Below are 20582 nucleotides of genomic sequence, written 5' to 3'. Positions count from 1 at the left end.
CTTAATTAACCAGCCTGTTATATTTCGGTGGCACAGGCGGGGCTTTTCTTTTATTTTCTTTTTTAATGCCTCACCATAATTTTTTGTCTTAATTAACTGTACCTTAATTTCATTAATCGTGTCATTGACGGGTTTTTAAGAATACTAAAGCTACGTAGGGAACAACGAGGTACGTCGCGTTAGTGGGGACGGGGGATTGTGGAGGACAATGTGTGATTGCGACCACATCAGGTTCACTAACCTTGTCAGCTTCCCTGACGGACTGGTACGTTTCCGCGTATCTGTCCCGCAATGTTCCTTTTCACATTCCTTTTGTCAGTTAAGAATGCGAGGATCCCACCAAGAGAGCAATTGCAATTATCTGTGTAATTTTTGTTATTTATGCACAACCAAAAATAGACAATTGTGTTCGTTTTATAATATTCGAGAAAAAAAAACAACACTGAAAGCGTTAAGAGAAAGCTTTACATGGGAACGCAGACAACGTTAAAATCGGCAACCCCTTCAGTGATATTGACTGGGATTTCTGTATGTAAATGAAAAAGCTGTAACCTACCGACTGCAGGGAGTTGTTTTTTTTTATTTTTTTACAATAGGTTGTTGAAAGTCGCAAAATTTGAGAAAACTGAAGCATGATGTTTACAACTCTAATTCACTAGAAAAGCGATATCCCGATTCTGTACACATCTTGAAACATCTGAAGCGAACAAGATTTATGCATCATACACTACACTGAAGTATATTGCTAACTTGTGTAGTACTTCTGCAAAACCTTTGTAAAGAATCAAACATTTTGACGCTACATCTAAATAAACTATATTATATCATATTTGTCCGCTTCAGGTGGTGTCAGCGACGTAGTTTACAGAACTGCGATGTCTTTTTTTGGTAGAGAGCTTGTGATTTGCAAACTTTGTGACTTAGCTACCATATGTTAACTTACCGATTTCAGGCCAATTTCGTCAGAGGTTTGAGGCTCCGAATTACAAGTCTGCTTCCAAAAGTCAGTGGAACTCTGCATTTTCCCATATATACCACCAATTTCGTTCAAACTGATTCTACACTTGTTTCTATTTAGAGCGTGTCTGCATTCCACATATATGTGAACAGCGAATATTGCAGTTGGCCTCCAGGTAATGCTTTCCTCCTAACGTCCACACGTACACAAATGCTAGAGCATTTCACTGCGAAGCGCATCCAGTAAATGGGCCGGTCGAGTTCATTCGTTTTTCACACTTTGGTTCAGGCACGCGTCGCAGTGTATCGCTAACCGCCCAGGTGCAACTGGCGTCGAACCAAAGATCACTCATTCAGGTTCAAATCCAGCCTTCTACCACAACGCAGCTTCATGCATTATGCAAGCAAGCAAACGATACTTGCATCGCTAAAGTGTGCACTCGCATCGTAACAATTGGTTCCTGGTCCTCGGATCAAACAGCAGATCAACGCCTCTATGTGGCGGTCACTCAAGCATCAGATTTAAACATGTCGGGACTATGAATATGGCAAATTAGTTCCGCGGAAGCCCGCAAGGTGGGACAAGGCTCGTGAAAGGGTAAACATATTGACTAGACTCAGTAGCGCGAACCAATTTTCCACATCCTCTATCCCCGCGCCTTGAGTTACCGATTAAATCAGCCTCTCTTTGTAATATGCTAGCCTCCCCGATCATTAGCTCAATGGAAGAGCAACCGCCCAGAAAAGGCGTTAGGCCCGGGTTTGATCTTCGGACCACAGCACGGACAACGAAGCTTTCTTTTACGGAACCTTGTGTCGGGATTCCTTGGTAGCTTAGTGCTACGGTCCAGGTGAAGGACAATTTTGCCATTTCATGAACTGGGAGCCTATAGTAGAAACGGGCGTTTTCTTTGTGCAGCTTCCTACTTCCGGGTGAATGACAGCTTTTTTCTCTTTTCCGGAAACTCCCTACACCCTGCGTGTTCCTGCAGAACAGATTCGCCTATTCCGCGCCCTCCGAGATTTGGAACCATGCGCGCCACCGGATCTCGGAGGCTGCGGTTAGCCACCAAGCCACTGCAGTATAGGCAACTGGCACCCTCGGCGCCGACTCTATTAAGAACGATGATCGAGCGGCAACATTGGCAGACATAAAGGGTCTCTATAGCCCTGTAGCACTTTTCAGTGAAAGGCGTTACGCGACCTGGCGCTATCAAGCAATCCATATTCTGGTATACTCAGCATGTTGTGACGACGCAGGCATCCGCATGGTTGGACGCCCTCAACAGCGTGACCCATCCTTACTTCGAGGTCCGCGGAAGTGACGTCATCGCCGTGTCCAATGTGCGCTTCCTCATGGCCCTGCAGCGCCTTCTGGAGGAAGTGAACACGCAGAAGCCGAACGTGGTTCCGCTCTACCTTAGCTGGTACACGCTCCGCACCTTCGCGTGGACCGTCGCACCGGATGCTCCCGAACTGCGGCTTTCAAGCGAACCGGAACAGGAGTACCGTTGTTTCGGCGCGGTAAGATTACTGGCCTGAATACCGGCGGAACGAGCGACCATTAGAAAAAGTTGTCGCAGTTTCACCTAAAAGGCGAAGCATCAATTGCGATAGCCAACTTGTATAGAGCTATACAGAGTAATGATATTAGCTTTATCAGCTGTATAAACTTGGACATGCAGCAGCACCGGCAACACGCAGAACTGCTGTCGACGCCGTCGGCGTTTTGCCCGCGTTCGCTCAAAATGCGTGCGGCGTTGGTGACTGTTGCCGGAGCATCTTATATAAATAGGCACTTGGTGCCGCAGTTAAACGTCGCCTCCCTTCCCTCCCTCTCCCCCTCCCCCATGGCCTCTCGCGCGTCGGAAGAAGGCGCGTTTGCTCTTCATATATGGTGATTGCAAAGGAGGAAAGAGACGCTTAATTCTGCAGCCCTTAAGGGAGCACGGCGCAGAACGCGCGTTTGTTCTCCGCCGTGCGTTCACTCGCCGTGAAAGCGCGCGCCCCTCGCGCCCTTTCACTCGCACATACAGCGTTCGGCGCGCGGCGACGCTTTCATCTCCATTGACGTCATACGGAACCTCACGGCGACGGCGACGGCAACGGCGACGGCGACGCCGACGGCAGAAATCTGCTTTTGAGTGTCCATATAATTGCTATCGCAATAAAAAATTTTCGCAGTTTCACCCGAAAGGCGAAGCACCAATTGCGATAGCAAATTAGTAGAGAGCTATACGGAGTAAGGATAGTAGTTTTATCAGCTGTATAAACTTGGACATGCAGCAGCACCAGCAACGCGCAGAACTGTTGTCGACGCCGTCGGCGTTTCCCCCCCCCCCCCCGTTCGCACCGAACACGCGCGGCGTTTTCATATAAATACGCATTTAGTGCCGCAGCTAAACGTCGCCTCCCCTCCCTCCCTGCCGTCCCCCCACAGCCTTTCGCGCGACGGCAAAAGTTGCGTTTGCTCTCTATATATGGAAAGGAGGAAAGAGACGCTAAATTCTGCAGCCCTTCAGGGAGCATGGCGCGTTTTCGCTCCCACTTACCCCTCCCCGTTGGCGCTGAGCCGTGCTCCCTCAAGGGCTGCAGAAGATAGCGCCAACCTTTCCCTTTCCCTCAAGAACCACTTATCAGCACGGCGCAGAACGCGCGTTTGCTCTCCGACGTGTTTGGCGCTGAGCCGTGCTCCCTCAAGGGCTGCAGAAGATAGCGCCAACCTTTCCCTTTCCCTCAAGAACCACTTATCATATCATCTCCGACGTGCGTTCGCTCCCCGTGAAAGCGCGCGTCCCTCGCGCCCTTTCACTCGCACGTACAGCGTCCGGGGCTCGGCGACGATTTCATCGCCGTTGACGTCATACGGAACCTCACGGCGACGGCGACGATGACGGCGACGCCGACGGCAGAAATCTGCTTTGGAGTGTCCATATAATTGCTATCGCAATAATAAAAAATGTCGCAGTTTCGCCCGAAAGGCGAAGCATCAATTGCGATAGCAAATTGGTAGAGAGCTATTCGGAGTAGGGATAGTATAGTAGTTTTATCGGCCGCATAAACTTGGACACATTCGCTTTCTAACTGAATTGACAAGCGTGGTGTCATCGCGCACAAGCAAACATGAATAGATCACACTGAATGACCGCAGACAACGACTGTCAAAACTCTGGCGCGGCCGCTGCAGCGGGCGAAGAATCGTGCGGTCTATCGCTTCAACGGAAACTGAGCGGCGAATGGACAGCGGATAAAGGTCAGAGCCGTGTGGAGACACGGCCGGGCTCGACTGGCGCGCGCGCTCGCTCGCTTCTTAAGAAGCGAGTGCGCGCGCCAGTCGAGCCCGGCCGTGGTGGAGATAAAGAGACGGTGCGGGCGACGGCACCACAGCCAGTGCAAGCGTATTTGTTGGCAGAGTAGAAGCTGCACCCCCCGTCCCTCCCGCGCTGCCTCCCCGCTTTTTATTGCGATAGCAATTATATGGACACTTCAACCGGATTTCTGCCGTCGGCGTCGCCGTCGCCGTGAGGTTCCGTATAGATAAAATCTTCACCGCGCGCCGTATGCCCGAGCGGAAGCGTGCGGGGACGCGCGCTATCACGGAGAGCGAACGCACTCAATCTCCCACGCGCAAGCAACGAAGCGGGAAGCCAGCGCCGGAGAAAGCGGGGGGGGGGGGGGGGGGGGGCACTTCTACTCTGCCAACAACCGCGCTCGTCGCTCGACCCCACGGTCTCTTATCTCTCCCACGCGCAAGCAAGGAAGCGGGAAGCCAGCGCCGGAGGGAGCGGGGGGGGGGGGGGGGCGCACTTTTCCTCTGCCAACAACCGCGCTCGTCGCTCGCCGCACCGTCTCTTATCTCCACACGGCTCTGACCTTTATGCACTGTGCATTCGCCGCTCAGTTTCTGTTGAAGCGATAGACCGCACGTACCTTCGCCCGCTGCAGCGTATGGGCTTGCTGCCAGCGTTTTGACAGTCGTTGTCTGCAGTCATTCAGTGTGATCTATTCATGTTTGTTTGTGCGCGCTCACACCACGCTTGTTCATTCACTTAGTAATAGTCGGGCCACATTTTCCAACGCACGCTACACATGTAATGCTGCCCGGATCGGCAGTGCAGCGCTACAGGTGTGTCCCTTCGCACGCGCGCTGCCCACGGGAAGTGCTTCTCATCAACACCACCGTTTCACACGCGCCTTCTCGTGGTCATCGAGTCTCTCTTCATGTAGGTCTACTTACGCCGTAGCACACCTGCTTACTTAATCAGCTCATGTTTACTACAATTCATATTGCTACCAAAGCCGCTCACCTTACTTCGTATGAAATTGCTGTGTTGCTATCGCATTCATTGCTTCGCCCTTAGGGCGAAACTGTGACATTTTTTTTTTTTGTTGCTTTCGCGTGGGAGATTGCGTTGCCAGTTCTCCTTGCGCTGTGTTGCAAGATAAGCATTTGTTGCCGTAGCACAGCGTCGCCCCGCCTCCCTCACTCCCCCCCCCCCCCCCCCCCCCCCCCCATACCCCCACGGCCTTTTGGGCGACAATCGCGTTTGCTTTCCGCCGTGCGTTGGCTCTCCGTGATAGCGCGCGTCCCCCGCGCGCCTTTACTCGTACGGCGCGCGGCGACGATTTTATCGCCCTTGGAATCTATACGGAACCTGACGGCGACGGCGACGACGACGCCGACGGCAAAAATCCCGTTGAAGTGTCCATATAATTGCTATCGCAATAAAATATTCCACGGAACTTCAGGTTCGGCGCACGCAATGCAGGTTCACGACCTAATGCCTCTGGCGGCAGGCAAGCCGTTCGCAGACGCGGCCGCTTGGAACCTGGCCCTCATCGAGGAGCTCTTCGAGGCCTCGAAACGATCGTACCGGGAGCGCATCGGTCGCAGCACTTGGATGGACGAAGCGGCGCGTCGATTCGCCGATGACAAGATCCGCTTGGTGCAGGGCGTAGTTCCCGCGCCGATGCTCATCTGGAACGCGAGCGCGTTTGAACGCATCTACGAGTGAGTCTGTAACCGCCATTGATTGATTGACTGATTGGTCTATAATATATTTTACTTGTACAATACTGCCGGCCTTCGGCAGGGCCAGGTAGGAGGGGCAATAGAGAATGAAACAATTTTAAAAGAAAAGAAATCTTGGAAGCACGTTTGACGCAATGACGTGAACAGAAGCATTGCGCGCCGAGCAAGCCATGACAGCGCTCATGACAGCGCGTATGAGAGCTCTCAGTGTTGCACTTATTGATTGGATTAATAATTAATTATTTAAATGAATGAATGAACGAAATAATGAATGGCCTTAATGTCCTTCGAGATAAGCGGAAAAAAACTTAATATAGGAAAGTTGGAAAGGAAATAAAAAAAAAAGAGATTTGACTGTCACTTTCTCTTCTAATAATCAACCTATTAGCGCGGAATCAAGGAAAGTATGGTTATTCAATAACGCTTTATTATTCTAAACTGATCCGGTGTTCCTCTTCGGTGACTCTTTATAGGTACAGTATTTGGCACGTTTACTGTAAAATGTAGCGAAATTTTGCCGAGGAAAAATTAACTAGCCCCGAGCAGGTGCCGTCTAAACCCATGACGTTATGACGACCTGGTGCGGGAACGTTAAGGCCTAATGATCATACCTAATCTTAATTAGGTAACTTAATTAAGATTACCATTAGGTACTATCATTAAGCCTATCATTAAGCCTAATGATAGTACCATTAGGTAATGCTACCATTAGGTACCACTAGAATTGGGCTATCTGCCACAGGCAACCTTAAATAAATTTTGAAAGTGTTTGCTGAAACACCCTGTATATGTTATGAGAGCATAGGTCTTTTATACTAAAGAGGCATTTATCCATCGGGATAATAATTTACAATAATATTGAAAATTACAATCATGTGTGGCTCATACCCGCATATTAAATGCAGGTATGAGCCGCACGTAAGTAAGAAAGAAAGAAAGAGAGAAAGAAACAAAGAAATCGCGTGTGGCTCATACCCGAATTGTTGACTACGAGGAAGCCACCGGTAAAACCCATGGAAAATGTTTCCAGGGGCTTTAGCCGCCGGCTCAAACCAACGCCGAAGTGCGAGTCCCACTATGAGACACCTAAGTCAAGGATTATGGTCGCCTGACCATTTTTTTTTATCCTAGAGTGGCCACTTACTAATACAACTCAACTATATTTTTCTTTAAAGCTTCCCTTCAAATTTTGTTGACGAAATAAATTCGTTATCGATGTAAAGCTTGTCGATGCATCACGTCGGGAAGCGGACGATCGTCGATTGTCCCTTGTGTACACGTGGACCGCTCTTTGAGGGCCGTATTGTAAGAAAATTTTCCCATCAAGGTTTGTTGTTATAGGCGTTCAGGTACTGTATCTGAGACATATAACGCACCAGCAGGTCACGTCCCTAAAGCATCCGATCGCTACCGTCTCCATAAAGGATACAGAGCGAAGTTCTATAGCGTTCTTCTTGCACACGTGAGCTCAGCGAACGAGGCAAAATCAATCACCGAACGCATGGAACACGACGTCGCTAAATCTGTGCACTGCAGTGGACACAGTCTATAAGGTAAAACTGAGTGTTTGATCAGTCCCACACTATGGCCCCGAGATTGCATTTCCCACGAGACACCGGCACTTTAGACGGAAGAAACCGTGAGACTATTAACAATTTTAACAAAAGTAATTCGTTATAAAAAGCATATTTCATTTTTTTTTATTCGGAGTGAGATTGGCCGATGAGCTTTATCATTACGCTCGCGCTGTATTTCGTGTGCGTTATTTTAAATATGCATTCATTAGGTCAGATTCATATTGGGCTTGCGTAACCATGTTCATATTTCTTGCATATGTTACTTTGTCATCGGTTGTACGTATGCTAACTGGTTGTAGAGCGATGCACGGGTGATAGTCAGGCAGAATACGATCTGCCTTTAGCTCTGCCCTCCAAGACGATTCATTGCGTCTAAAACAATACCAAATAAACAAAAACAAAGATATATCGCATTACCTTCAGTCGGCACGTGCAGCTGGCACACGTGTTGAGGGCAGTGATATGATTTCTCTGAGTTGGGGACAAGCTGCGTCTATGTTCGCGACCCATTCGTTAGTGCACGTAACTATTGACCCAGGAACGCTGCACAAAGTAGCTTATACACGACCGCTTCTTCGATCAGGAGGCGAGAAAGGCAAAGGGCGAAAGTATATCTCCACTGATATCTTCTTCAAGAGGCGCTGGTACACCGCGGCTCCGTGTTCAATTCCTATCGCATCGTTAGAAAGTACGTCAGCGCCATCGACGCCAATTTACGTCACTTGAGCGGCAGCGTTTCCATGGTGAATATTTGGGCATTGCCGCATCTTAATGCCGCCCTGTTTTTGCTTTAGGAGGAAGCTTTAGCTCGGGGCCGACTCGTATTTCCCTACTCCAGTGCATATAAAAGGAAGAAATGCTCTCATGAGACAACTGCTGGTCCCGATTTGAATGAAGTTTGCTGTATGTGAGAGAGAACGTTAACTTCTAGCAACTGTACTTAGCAAATTTTTTTTTACCTAGAAGTATTTCCAAAAATCTGCCAGACGAGAAAAATAGAAGCTGATTGTTTACGAACCTGAAACTGTAGACAAGTGTAACACAATCGATTTAAACGCTACGTAAATTGTTCCAATATGCTTACGACAGTTTTGCAAGCTTCGTACCCGTCAATTAGCCGTATACTTCTTAACGGTCTATAATGCATCCATTTTGCTGCCTTTAAACGCTTCATTAGGTACAGCTTAAGCAATGCGATACTGTTTTTTCACGGGTGATATAGACTCCTCTCTGGCATTCTGTAAACAGCAAGATACACGTGGATCGACTGAAACTGTCCACTCTCTCGGCAAGTGACTTGCGCAGTTCCATGTGCACCACGTGTGTGCGCACGTTTGGTGAGCGTTTGTTCCATCGTGGACTTGCGTCGTGGTATATGCTATGTGCCAGATTCGAGACATGTTACGAGCGCTATATAAAAACGCTGCACCAAATCGAACAGCACACAGAACACGCCGCTAGATTTCAACTTAATCTTTACTTCGCTGAAACATGGAATTTATAAGACGGGCAGAACATCGACGCAAAAAAGCGGCTCTCTTTTTAATGCGATTAGCATCCTTGGCATACTCAGCACAGTTTCGTTTACGGCTATCTGACCAAAATATGGGCCGATCCCGAAAAGAGAGCTGTCTAAAGATAAGGGCACTTCGCTTGAGCCTGTGCCACTGGGTATCTGCAGCTCTTCAATTAACTTCGTCGACTTCAACGTGGGTCACGCGGTTTTTAGTGCAGGGGTATTTCTGCTCCTAAGTGACCCTCTTTCACGACAACTTGGGTCTCTGCGTATACGTCACTATAGGTATGAGCCGCTCCTTAGCAAACATCTGTGACGCCAACATGGGTGACTGTGTGTTTGCCACTGAGCATGCGCAAACTTCACAGCGGCGCGGCGTGCTCAGAGGGAAGAGCGAGAGAGGAGACCGCCGGCTGCAGTACACGCCTCATACATGACCAGTTTCGGCTATTCGCATGCTTGAATAGTCATGTCGTAGATGAGTGCTGCCCAAATGTTTTAATGCGAATAGCTATCTTTGTCTACTTCAGCCATTTTGAGTCCGTCCGTCCGTCCGTCCGTCCGTCCGTCCGTCCGTCCATCCATCCATCCATCCATCCGTCATCGCTTAGGTAACATCTTCCCATTGTCGTCATGCCACGTCATCATACCGCCTCCGTCGTTCAGTCGACATCAATCTTTGTCCGTCATGTATTGCAGCCATACTTTCGTCACTCAATAGTGATTATGCGGCCCTTGTCTCATCATCAGACAATCGCTATCACGCATCCATTTTCGGACAGTAGTCGAAATGTCGCCTTAAGGCCCAACCACAGGCACGCTTCGCCACGCGCCGGCACGCGCAAATGCGTCAAATGCGTCAAAAGCGTCAGTCGCGAACGGGGAGACGCGTGCCGGCGCGCGGAGATTTTGCCAGCTGCCGATGCCAGAAAACCAGCGGCGCGAGCCGACGCGACGCCGGCGTCCACCAATCAGAGCCTGCAAACCGTCGCCGGCGTCCACCAATCAGAGTCCGCGAAGCCTCTGGCTGCTACGCCTGATGATGGCCGCCGATGCGAAGGCGCCGACACCAACGATCGTCCGAGTGCTTCGGACGCACGACGCGCGTGACAGTGCTTCTGAAAGACAGTGTTGTGATACTAGGCCGACACGACCCACGACCGTGGGTGGTGGAAGTGCGACGAGAACTTGTGCCGCGTTCGAACGACGCCGCCGAACCCAACCTGCCGGCCCGCTGGATTCCGCCGATCTCAGTGCGATCGTCTGCTAAAACATCCAACCTAATCACGATTGCAGACGATTGCGGCAACGCCTGTGCTTGTTGTATGTATATTTTCTTGTGCTCGAAACGAATGGAAACTTGCTTTCGAAGTGCGAAGTCTGGATAATCAGCACTCGTCTACCGCCGATGTTGTTTACATTACGCGTAGGCCTAGCGCGTCCGTCGAGTTCGACCGGCGGTGAACGAGCCCAGCTGAGAAACTCTGCCGAAGGAAATGAAATTTCAGTTACGTTTTGCGCTGCTGTGATTTGAAATATGGCTCTCCTGACTTCGTGCTGTGTGTGGTGTGGTGTAAATGAACCGTGTGGAACTTCAGGTGGTGAACCGCGGCGTGTTTCGTGTGTGAATTATGTGGTCTCGGGACTCTGGTTTAACGGGCGAGCTCTGCGCTGTTTCCAGCGGCAAAGATAACTTGCGAAAGCGAAAGACACTAGTAGCCGAGCAATGGGAAATACGCGTACATCTTCAGCCATGCCATTCGTTTAGTTGAAAGTGCACTCTTCGATTCGGCGTGTGAAATCTAGTTCAGTACAAGTTCACAGTACTCCTTCACTCACTTCTTTCAAGTGCAGGTGTCTTATGGGCTAGTTGGCGATAAATCGCTCGTGCAGCGCTCAAGAACGCTGACACACTGTAGGAAACGTGATACAACACTGTCATGTGTTCTTGTAATTGAGCACTTGGAAAAAAAAAAATCTGTTTGCACTATGTGCACCGTGTGCAATGCATAGGAGGACCTGCGTCATAAGGAGGACCTTATGCATGCTGCTGCGTATACCAGGATTGCTTCGATGCCTGCTTGACAAGCAGCACGTACTGAGTCAGTGAAACTGCAATTGGCTTTTGATATATCTTTGTTTTGTTTATGGAAAGAGCAGGTGGTGTGAGTGCATGCATTGCAGGGAAGGGGTAAAGGTGTCATCAGTGCATTTCGCAGTCTGTATGCTTAAGCTGCCCAAATCTCTTCAGCTTGCACTAAAATGCATCTCGCTGTGATACTATAAACTGTAGTCGGGAAAAAGATTAACTCAAAACCAAGTTCCTAATGCATCTTCGCAGAATGTGTTTAATTCACTAGTTAACACTTGCACTGCAACATTATGCCAATACGCAGTGCAGCATATGCGCTTGAAATAAATACATTTTGTAAAGGTGGACGACTGGGCCTACAATAACAAACTTTGTGTTAGCACTGAAATAAGTGCTGCCATGCATATCAGCCACACCACAACCTCTGTGCACCCAACCTACTTCCTCAGTGGCACCCCCATGAAGACCGTTCGGACCCTTCCCACCCTGGGTGTAATATTCAGCCCTTCTCTCGACTTTTCCGCACAAGTCACTAGGCTCGTCGCATTCTGGGATTTGTGACCTGTCTCTCCCTTCCCTGGGGACCTGAGGTTTTCAGAGCACTCTACACTTCTCTCGTACCACCACAGCTTGAGTACTGCTCATCAGTTTAGTCCCCTTACCAAACTCATCTCGCTGACAAACTTGAGCTTGTTCAGCGCCGGGCAATGCACACCCTCTACTCCCATCTTTTCGATCGTCGCAAGCTCATGCCAGCCTACAAGGATCACCTCAAAGCCCTTTAAGCCCTTAAGTGGCGCACCCTGCAATACCAGCGCAAAATTGCACTTGTCCGTCTATTCTGCAGGGCGCTGTGTGGCTCTCTGGAAACACTTATATTTCTTGTTCTGTCCGTCTGAACAAGCCATCAGGACAGCCTGAGCCCCATCACACCTGTACAGTCCAACGCCGCAACTCCATTCTTATACAGAGCTTTCTCTCCATTAGGACTCCCATTCCTTGCGACCGTAGTGAAACGGCACTCCTGTGCATTGTGCACCGTCGACTTCCCAGTTATTGGCTTGTATGTGCGTGTGATGTGTTCTGCAAGTGAGCAAGCGTGTTTGTGTGTGTGTGTGTGTGTGTGTGAGCGAGCGCGTCATCTAGAGCAAATTCCTGCTCTAGATGGCTGACTATCACGCTCTAGCGTGCAGGCATGAGCCTTACTTTTTTAAAAAAGCCTTGCGAGCTGTCTAGAGTGCCATGGTACTGCTAAGGTTATTATTATTATTATTATTGTTGTTGTTATTATTATAGTTATAATGATCCCTACAACCACATTGATGGTGTTGAAGCCAGCATGACACATAATTCAAAATATTTTTGGAGCTTCGTGCGCTGTCATTCTTCTAAAGAGAGCACCAAAGAGGTGTCTTCTTGATGAAAATGGTGATGATGTCTTGGAACACTGGTGATGCCTTTGCAGAACATTTCTGTTGTGTCTATTGTGTAAAGGATGCTTCAAGTAACCTTCCTTCTCAGCCTGGCACAGTGTTTATGCTATCAGTCAATGAAGACCTTGTTTTCAAGTGTATGAAGTGCCTCAAACCTTCCCTTTCTTGTGGTGTTGATGGTATTCCTCCCACATTGCTTAAGACGTATAGAAGCGTCCCTGTTGTCGCAAGCATCTTCCATAGTTCCCTAAAGTCTAGCATATTTTTTAGCACTTGGGTAGGTAGCATGGATATTGCCCGTGCACAAATCGGGTGCTGCGAGTGCAGTTACTAACTACCAGCCTATATCTATCTGCTGCATTGAGTCAAAAGTGTTTGAATCAGTATTGCATTCCCTGCTTTCTGTTAGTGCTAAGAACATGGACAGCATGGCTTTGTATGCAGACGACTTAAGGATATTTAAGACTGTCAACAGTGTTCACGACTGAATTGACCTCCAAAAAGACATTTTCTCACTCTCAAGCTGGTGCAGAAACAATAATGGTATGTACTCTTAAATGCTTCCAAAACTATGGCATTAAGTTACACGCGCAAAACATACCATGTACAATTTTCATACGCCCTTCGGGATGCTCCACTGTCCAGTGTCGATGAAATCAAAGATCTTGGTGTGTACTTCGACAAAACACTAAGCTTCTGTTCACACATTAAATATGCACAAAGTGCCCTTCACTCTCTTGGAATTGTATGTCGTATATTGCATGATGACCACTCACCTGTTCTGTTTCTGAAATCGTATGCTGCTGTGTGCCTTCCACTACTAGAGTATGTCTCTGTAGATTGAGGTACAACATGCAAATCTAATTCTGACATCACTGCATGCATCCAGAATAAATTGATATCTGTCTTCCAACACCACTTTTGCCATTCTGGCAACCATAGTCCAGCACTCTCAAATGTACCTCAACTCACACCTCTAGACTCCCTTACACCTCACCCCTTCGATTAATGAAGTTGTTAGTCACTCATCCAAGACTTATTAAATCATGCCTTTTCGTTCCTGTATAAGGTGGTCCGTGGCATTATACTTTCCCAAAGCTGCGCAATTTGTCGTGCTGCAACAGTATACCAGGTAACATTCCGCATTCTCTGCCTGGCCTTGTTCCAATAAAGACTGTCCTATATATGGCTCGACTCCAAAAAACATAATAAGAATTGTGCCTGCATTGACATATTTCAGAGTTCATTTCCTATGTATTGTATATATGTAGATAATCATGTTGTATGATTAACTGCAGTTTACGCTTCCTTGTTTTCTTTTCCCTTATATGTTTCTCTATCTCGCATTGTTTTGTCTTCCACATTTGTGTTCTCTGTACATTTTGTCTCGCATATTGCTTTTTAAGTGCACCAGTCAGAGGCCCTCTAGCTGTTTCAGGGCCCTATAATAAACATTTGATTGATTGGTTATTGTTACTGTAATATGAAATTGATCTTTAAATATGTATTAGTATATTAGTTTAGTTCAGTAGCTTTTGTGCAATATTATTATAGTGTGACAGTTTTTTAAAGCATCCATTAAGTGTAATAAAACGCTGTTTGCTTGATCATATGCATTGTGCCATTAATTTCTTCTGGGGTTTAATAATGGTTGGCTGCCATGTCCAGTATTGTGCAATATATGGCACAGCAATTGTTACATGCCTCACATAACAAATTGAATGTCTCTCATTCGAAACATCATTGTAGGCTGAAAACAATAAACAAACTGGTATTTCTTTCCGTTTTTTTTTTGTGGGGACTTGAAGTGTATAAATTTTAAAAATAACCTGTTTACATATATTTTTTTCATATTATGCAAATGAGCTGCCCATACATTTGAATAAGTGCTTCAAGAGTACGAATAAGTGCTGCAAGGCCTCCCGATGCGGTGTTGATGCTTCAAAACAACCTAGAAAAATTAAAGGTTCCATGGGAAAGATTAGACAAACAAGAATCAGGAGACAAGCTACGAAACTGGTAAATTTTGGCTGTTCGAAATGTCTCTTGTGAGCGCCACAAGTGTTTCAATTATTTATTTTTTTTTGCTGATTTTCTCAGAACCCACTTACGCGTTTCATTCATGCACCAACAAGCATAATTATATTTATAATACAGATTTTTCACTGATACTTTGCGTAGTTCCTACGTAGTTCTTAGGTAATTCTTACATAGTTGGCTGTGCAACGAACTACAAAAAAAAAAAAAAGAGAGATCGTACGAGAGCTATTGATGTGACATGCCATGCTCGTGCAGGTGTTTGCAAAGTGATCTTGCAGACGACAACGCGAACGCAATCGCTGATGTCGATAGCTTGTGCAGTTATGTTCAAGGAAACCGTTGCGGCAGGCGTACATTCATTAATCAAACGTGTTTTTTTATATCTAAAATAGCATACAGATCACTGACTTATTGTTTCAAGCTCAGTTTACAGAAGGCTGTTTTAGGCCGCACTTGGACGGTTGAAGACAAAATGGTCAAGCAACAGTGCACCGCAGCCGAGGAGCGAGCGCCGGCACGCGTCAGAGCTAGTATCCTGTGGTTGCGCGCCCTTTTCCTCCAGCCGACGCGAAGCGGCGCGTTCGCCTGTCGGCGCGCGCGGAAGCGTGCCGACGCATGCCTGTGGTTGGGGCTTAGTCGTGCCATCGTCGTCAGTCCAGCTTCGTCGTCGCGTCGTCGTCATGCCACCTACGTCATACGTGTTTCCTAATACAGTCATCGTTGCACTAGTTTAATCGTACACTCGTCGTCATCCCCTCGTCAGGTCGTGATCACTGCGTCGTTGACAAACGAATACCGTAGCAAAGCGGGGCAGTATCGGAACACGTGGCATACAGTCGAAGCAACGAAAGTCTCAGAATGACCACCAACACGTGTTAAATAAACGTTACTTCGGGAATATGGTCTGTCGTTACATTGCTCGATTGATGTTCGCATTACTGCCGACAGTCGTCGGGAGGTGAGTTCTGCCGTAACTTTTTTTTTCTTTCTGATCTAGTTCCACGTCTATTTAGAGCTATCTAAATATGCCTCAGGTCTGGAATACGCACCACATAGCCCAAACTTAATTCTTCCTCTAATCGAGCTTCGTGCGCCTGCGCACTGCAGGTGCGTCCCGCAGAGCCGAGAGCTATTCTTCCTGCCGTCCCTGTTGGAGACCAGGCGTTGCAAGCAGCGACTAATTCTCAGCACGGCGGCGAGCGGACCGAACTCGGCCGAGCCGATCACGTGGACGTCCCCCGCGGTCTACCTAGTGGGCTACCTGGACGTCTACAACAGCGCCGTCGTCATGGGCTCCGTGCTATATCCTCCCGTGCTTCAGGCGAGCGAAGCTAACTTCATTACGGTTCATAGAGGAAATAGGCCCCGCGAATGGTTTGATTCATTTATAATCCATTCATTCATTCATTCATGGCAGTTGTCCTGTCAACTTGTGTTTCCGCCTTCTGTCTTTGCGTAGTGCATTTAAACCACCGTGTTTCCTAAAATAAATTATTCGTGAGGTTTAACGTCCCAAAGCTACAATGGGGATATAAAAGACACGGTAATAGAGCGTTCCTGAAAAATTCTGAGAATGTGAGGCTCTCTAACGTGCCCTTAATTCTAAGTACATGAACGTTTTTTTTTATTATTATTGCATTTCACTCATATAGAAGAGTGGTCCTTGCGGTCGGGTATTGAACCGGCTGCCTTCAGTGTTGCGTAAATCCGTAAGATGAAGGAAGCTTCGTGAAAGTGCAAGAAAAAACGAATCGCCATCCGTCAAATGCGAGCAGCAATGAAACCTATATGCGGGTTTCCTAAATAGAAAGCTTCGAAGTTGAACCAAAATCATCCTGGTCCGGGAATCGAGCTCGGAACCAATACCTTTCCGGAGCCTGTCGCTCGACCATCTCAGTTAACTAGGAGCCTGGCAGTTGGAAGTGAGACGTCAATTTGATCGACAATACGAAGCGTCGAAGCTATGACTATATGAAAAACGGGTTCTGCGAAAATCCGCTAGGCGGTGGAGGTTTCATCAAAGCGCAAAGAAAAAAAAAAAACTGTCACCTACACTAGTGAAAGCCAGCAACAGCAACGCCACTTATCGTCATCGTCATCTTTCATGTCCACTATGCGACAAAAGCCTGCCCAAGCGACCTCCAATTGCTCCGGTTTTCTGTCAGCCGCTTTGCACCGTATGCCTGCAAGTTTCCCAGTATCATTACATCACCTAATTATTTGCCATTCGCGGCTGCGTTTCCCTCTTCTTCGCACCCATCTTGCTGACCCTGATAGACTACCGGTCGCCTCATCCACCCGTTAGATGAGCTGCCCAATCCTATTCATGCTCTCAACTTCAGCTGGAATATCGGCTACACCCGTTTGTGGTGTAATCCATGTACTGCTGTCATCTTACCGCTTCTTAACGTTACACGTGGACTTTTCCCGCTGCGTCGCTAGTTGCCCGGTCCCTAACCTCTTCTGAAGTTGCTGTGTCGCAAATTTCAGTCCCGTAGACCTATGTACTGCTTCACAAGAGACGCTTCACAAAGGAAGAAAGCATCGCTTTAGTAAAAAAAGAAATAGAGGACGCTTAAGCTTCGGCTTTGGAATGCGATAGCGTTATCGGGCCCCGTTCGCATCGCATTTTTCTTTATGAGTAGGATTCACTGCAACAACGCAATGTGGGAAAGCCAGCTTGCAAAGACCAAGCCAGCGCCTCGATCCTCTATATAGAAAAAATAGAGGAGGCGCTGACCAAGCTTACATCGATCCCCTTAAGGTCGGCTTCACGTTTATACAAACTTGCATTGCTGGAAAAACGTCCTTCCAGGGGCAACATAAGCCGTGTTATTCAAAATATAAAGGCCCTAGAATCTCTTTTTTTTTCATTTTCTTAATTATTTGCTGTTGCCCCGACACGCGCGCGTGTCCAAAACGCATTAGGCAGGCTAAGTCCAAGTTTGACCTTGGCTGAGCTTGAAGGGCAGATTAACGGAACCAGGCGTTTTCTAGATTTGTACCTGCTATCGCTATCGCTGTAATAAATACGCTAATGTAATCGCTCGCAGGTGTCCGGCGACCACCGCGACGTGTTCAACTACGCCGGGCTGGCGTTCCTCTTCGCCCAGCTACTCTTCGGAGCCATCGACCAACAGGGCAGCCTTCGCGACAGCACCGGTTCCCCGAGACCCTGGTGGAGTAACGCAACGCGCCGGGGCTACTCGCGAGCCGTCCGCTGCTTCGAAGACCTGTACCGATTCGACGCCCGGTTCATCCGCGACGACATCAGCGCCGCCGTGGCCACGTCCGTCGCGTTCGCCGCGTACGAGCGACGCCTCCGAGATCTGTACGCGCGGAAGGCGGGGCTCTGGACAGGGCTCCGGTGGCTTGCCTGGCCCCGGTGGCTGAGACGCGCTGGCCGGAACGAGTTCGCCGACGACAGGGCGTTCTTCATGAACCACTGCTTCCTGTTCTGCTCGCGCAAGGCTTCTCGGTTGTACTCGGACGGGTGGATTTCGGCGGAGCTGAAGTGCAACTTGCCGCTGAAGAACAGCCCGGACTTCTGGCGCGCCTTCGGGTGCAGAGAAGGAGACGCGATGAGGGCCGAGAGGACTTGCGAGTTGATTTGATTCGTGCGACCCCGTTGGGAGGCGGCCAGGATATTTGTCACTCTAATGGCGCCTTCGCTGAAAATACTGGCCGCAGAACATTACGTACTATTCACTGTCTTCCACATTCCAGTATTCAATTTGTTCAAGTGCTTACAGAGCTCTCGTCTAGCCTTTTGCATATACACATAAAGAAAAAAAGAAAAAAGAAGAATAGAGTCTTATTTTGGAGCATTCGTTTACGCTGGTGTGTCGACATATGAAACTGAGCTACACGTTTTCGTTCTCAATTAAGAAACATGATTGTGTATTGCATGCTAGGGTATGGGCATCGTCTCGAAGAAAAGGTTCCCGTCTCATACGGACAATGTAATGAGGCTGAGAAGTGAGAAGTATTTTGAACTTGATGTGATGCAGATGAGATTCGGGCGCGGAGAAGGTTCCACTGGAAAGTTAGTGTAGTTTTCTTTATAATATCTGCCCCCGTTGACATTCACGCCATAATTTCTTATATACAATGGTGGGGGATGTTCAAGAACTCAAACGTTCAAGTGCGATAGTCTAAGTACTCGGTTTGTTGGACGGACGTGCACAATCAGTGCTTCAAATTATAGCCTTTGTTTGCGTGTGTAACTCTAGCGCTTCATTTTGCATGACCAAGATGAATTCTTATTTAAGCACTCCTTTCTGCATTCATGTCGTTTACACCGACGAGAGTCACTTCGTTGCGTAAGGAACGGTCGTAATACATTGCGAATATCGTAGAAGGCACGAAAGCCGGACTGTACGTGCACGACTGAGCCTCCTGAGAAACATGCAACTGCTCTGTTCTGGCAAGTTGATTAGTAGCACTTCGTGCTTATTTCCACACTTGACTGAATTTACAAGTGTTTGTGTTCTACAAAGTATGGTTCATTTAGTATTTTTTATGTGAAGAGGGCTGTCTTAAGGCATAGGAGAGAAACAGAAATGTATTAATGGGCTCTAAGGCCTGGCAAAGTGAACCTACGCTTCATTCAGGAGTGCGACGGCTCTCCAAAAGCAGGGTTAAATTTAGAACCGGCCATTACGCCCCCAGAAGAATTTTCCGCAACTCCTTTCTAAAGAAATATTTGCCTAAACTGGAATGGCATTACGTAAGAGGAAGTACCATTTCATCCACACACCTCTATCAATATCCATGCTTTTTCATTGCCAGAAGTGCGCAGATTTGCCGATTAAGACAATTGCCGCGTACCCTCATGTTGTGAAGTATAGTAGACTACGATGCGAGGAAGTACGACCAATCAAAGAGCTCACGGAGGATGACGTACCTTGTCGTCGATCTTGTGAGCAATGCATGTCAGTCCTTTGTCGACCTCCGACGGCAGTATGGGCCGCACCCTCAGTGCCACCTGGAAGGTGGGAAAGAAAACATTAGCATTGTATATTAAATGCAACAGAGAAACAGCGATGCCCAAATTGCAGACACTTACGCCGCAGCCACATGTTTGCTTTCAATGGCCATTGCGATTCGGGGTCATCAGTTATAAATTGAAACTCTCTTAGGAATACGAAAATTGTCGGCCCACTTGTTCACTGTCAATGTCTGTATATTTACTATGACGCACCTGCTTGGACCGGCAACGTCGGCTTGCAGTATTTTGAAACAAATAAATAAAAATAAGTACATAATGGGCTCCTTGTGAGCTCGCAGATGACCGCCAATGCTGCTCGCGGATTTCAATCACCTTTGATTTGAATGGTCACTGAAAGTTAGCGTGTAGCGTGAAGGCGGAATTACACGGGTGCTCCCACCATACCAAGGAATACAAGGAGGGGGTTTTGAAGAGAGTGAAAACTCAGGAAAGAGTGAAAGATGCAGCGCAAAGCGAGGCGACAGATCCTAAGTTCTTGCCGGGCTACATGCAGCCTTCTCCACGCTCCATCCTACACGCATTCAACACAGGAAGCCTCACTCGTGTGGAGAGCCACACACGCCTTACTCAAACCACAATATACGCATTGCATTAAGAGGAACCCAGGGTCTTCACTTTGTAAACATTGCTGAGTGTATACTCTTCCAATACCCACACTTTGTGGGAGAACCCTGCGACCCTTCCACTTCCGAAAGCATAGTACCTTCAGAAAAGGGAAAATTCTCATTCACGTGACAGTATTATGCTGGGTGTCCCACGCAACGTGAGTCAAACTTAAAAAATATGCAAATGCCACGTAACTGGACAGAATCAAAGTAATTTTGTTTGCCGTCGCATAGAGATACTCAGATTATTTTTTGTCATTCCGCCTAATTACACAATTAGTTTCAATTAATTAATCAACTTCTCAAATATTATAGTTAG

The 20582-nt window shown here is 47.8% G+C and overlaps 1 protein-coding gene across 1 annotated transcript in view; it reads right to left on the bottom strand.

Moving 5' to 3' along the window:
• Positions 1-20582, bottom strand: part of LOC119453077 (kinesin-like protein KIF19) — a 161737-nt gene that overhangs the window by 101458 nt on the left and 39697 nt on the right. Inside the window, exon 2 of the mRNA XM_037715072.2 lies at positions 19554-19634. Coding sequence (XP_037571000.2) covers positions 19554-19634 — 81 coding nt within the window. The remainder of the gene's footprint in view (positions 1-19553; positions 19635-20582) is intronic.

Source organism: Dermacentor silvarum, chromosome 5 (assembly GCF_013339745.2).
Source record: "Dermacentor silvarum isolate Dsil-2018 chromosome 5, BIME_Dsil_1.4, whole genome shotgun sequence".
Taxonomy (NCBI): Eukaryota; Metazoa; Arthropoda; class Arachnida; order Ixodida; family Ixodidae; genus Dermacentor; species Dermacentor silvarum.
The sequence above is the reverse complement of the archived record's forward strand: the minus strand, read 5'-3'. Positions and strand labels throughout refer to the sequence as shown.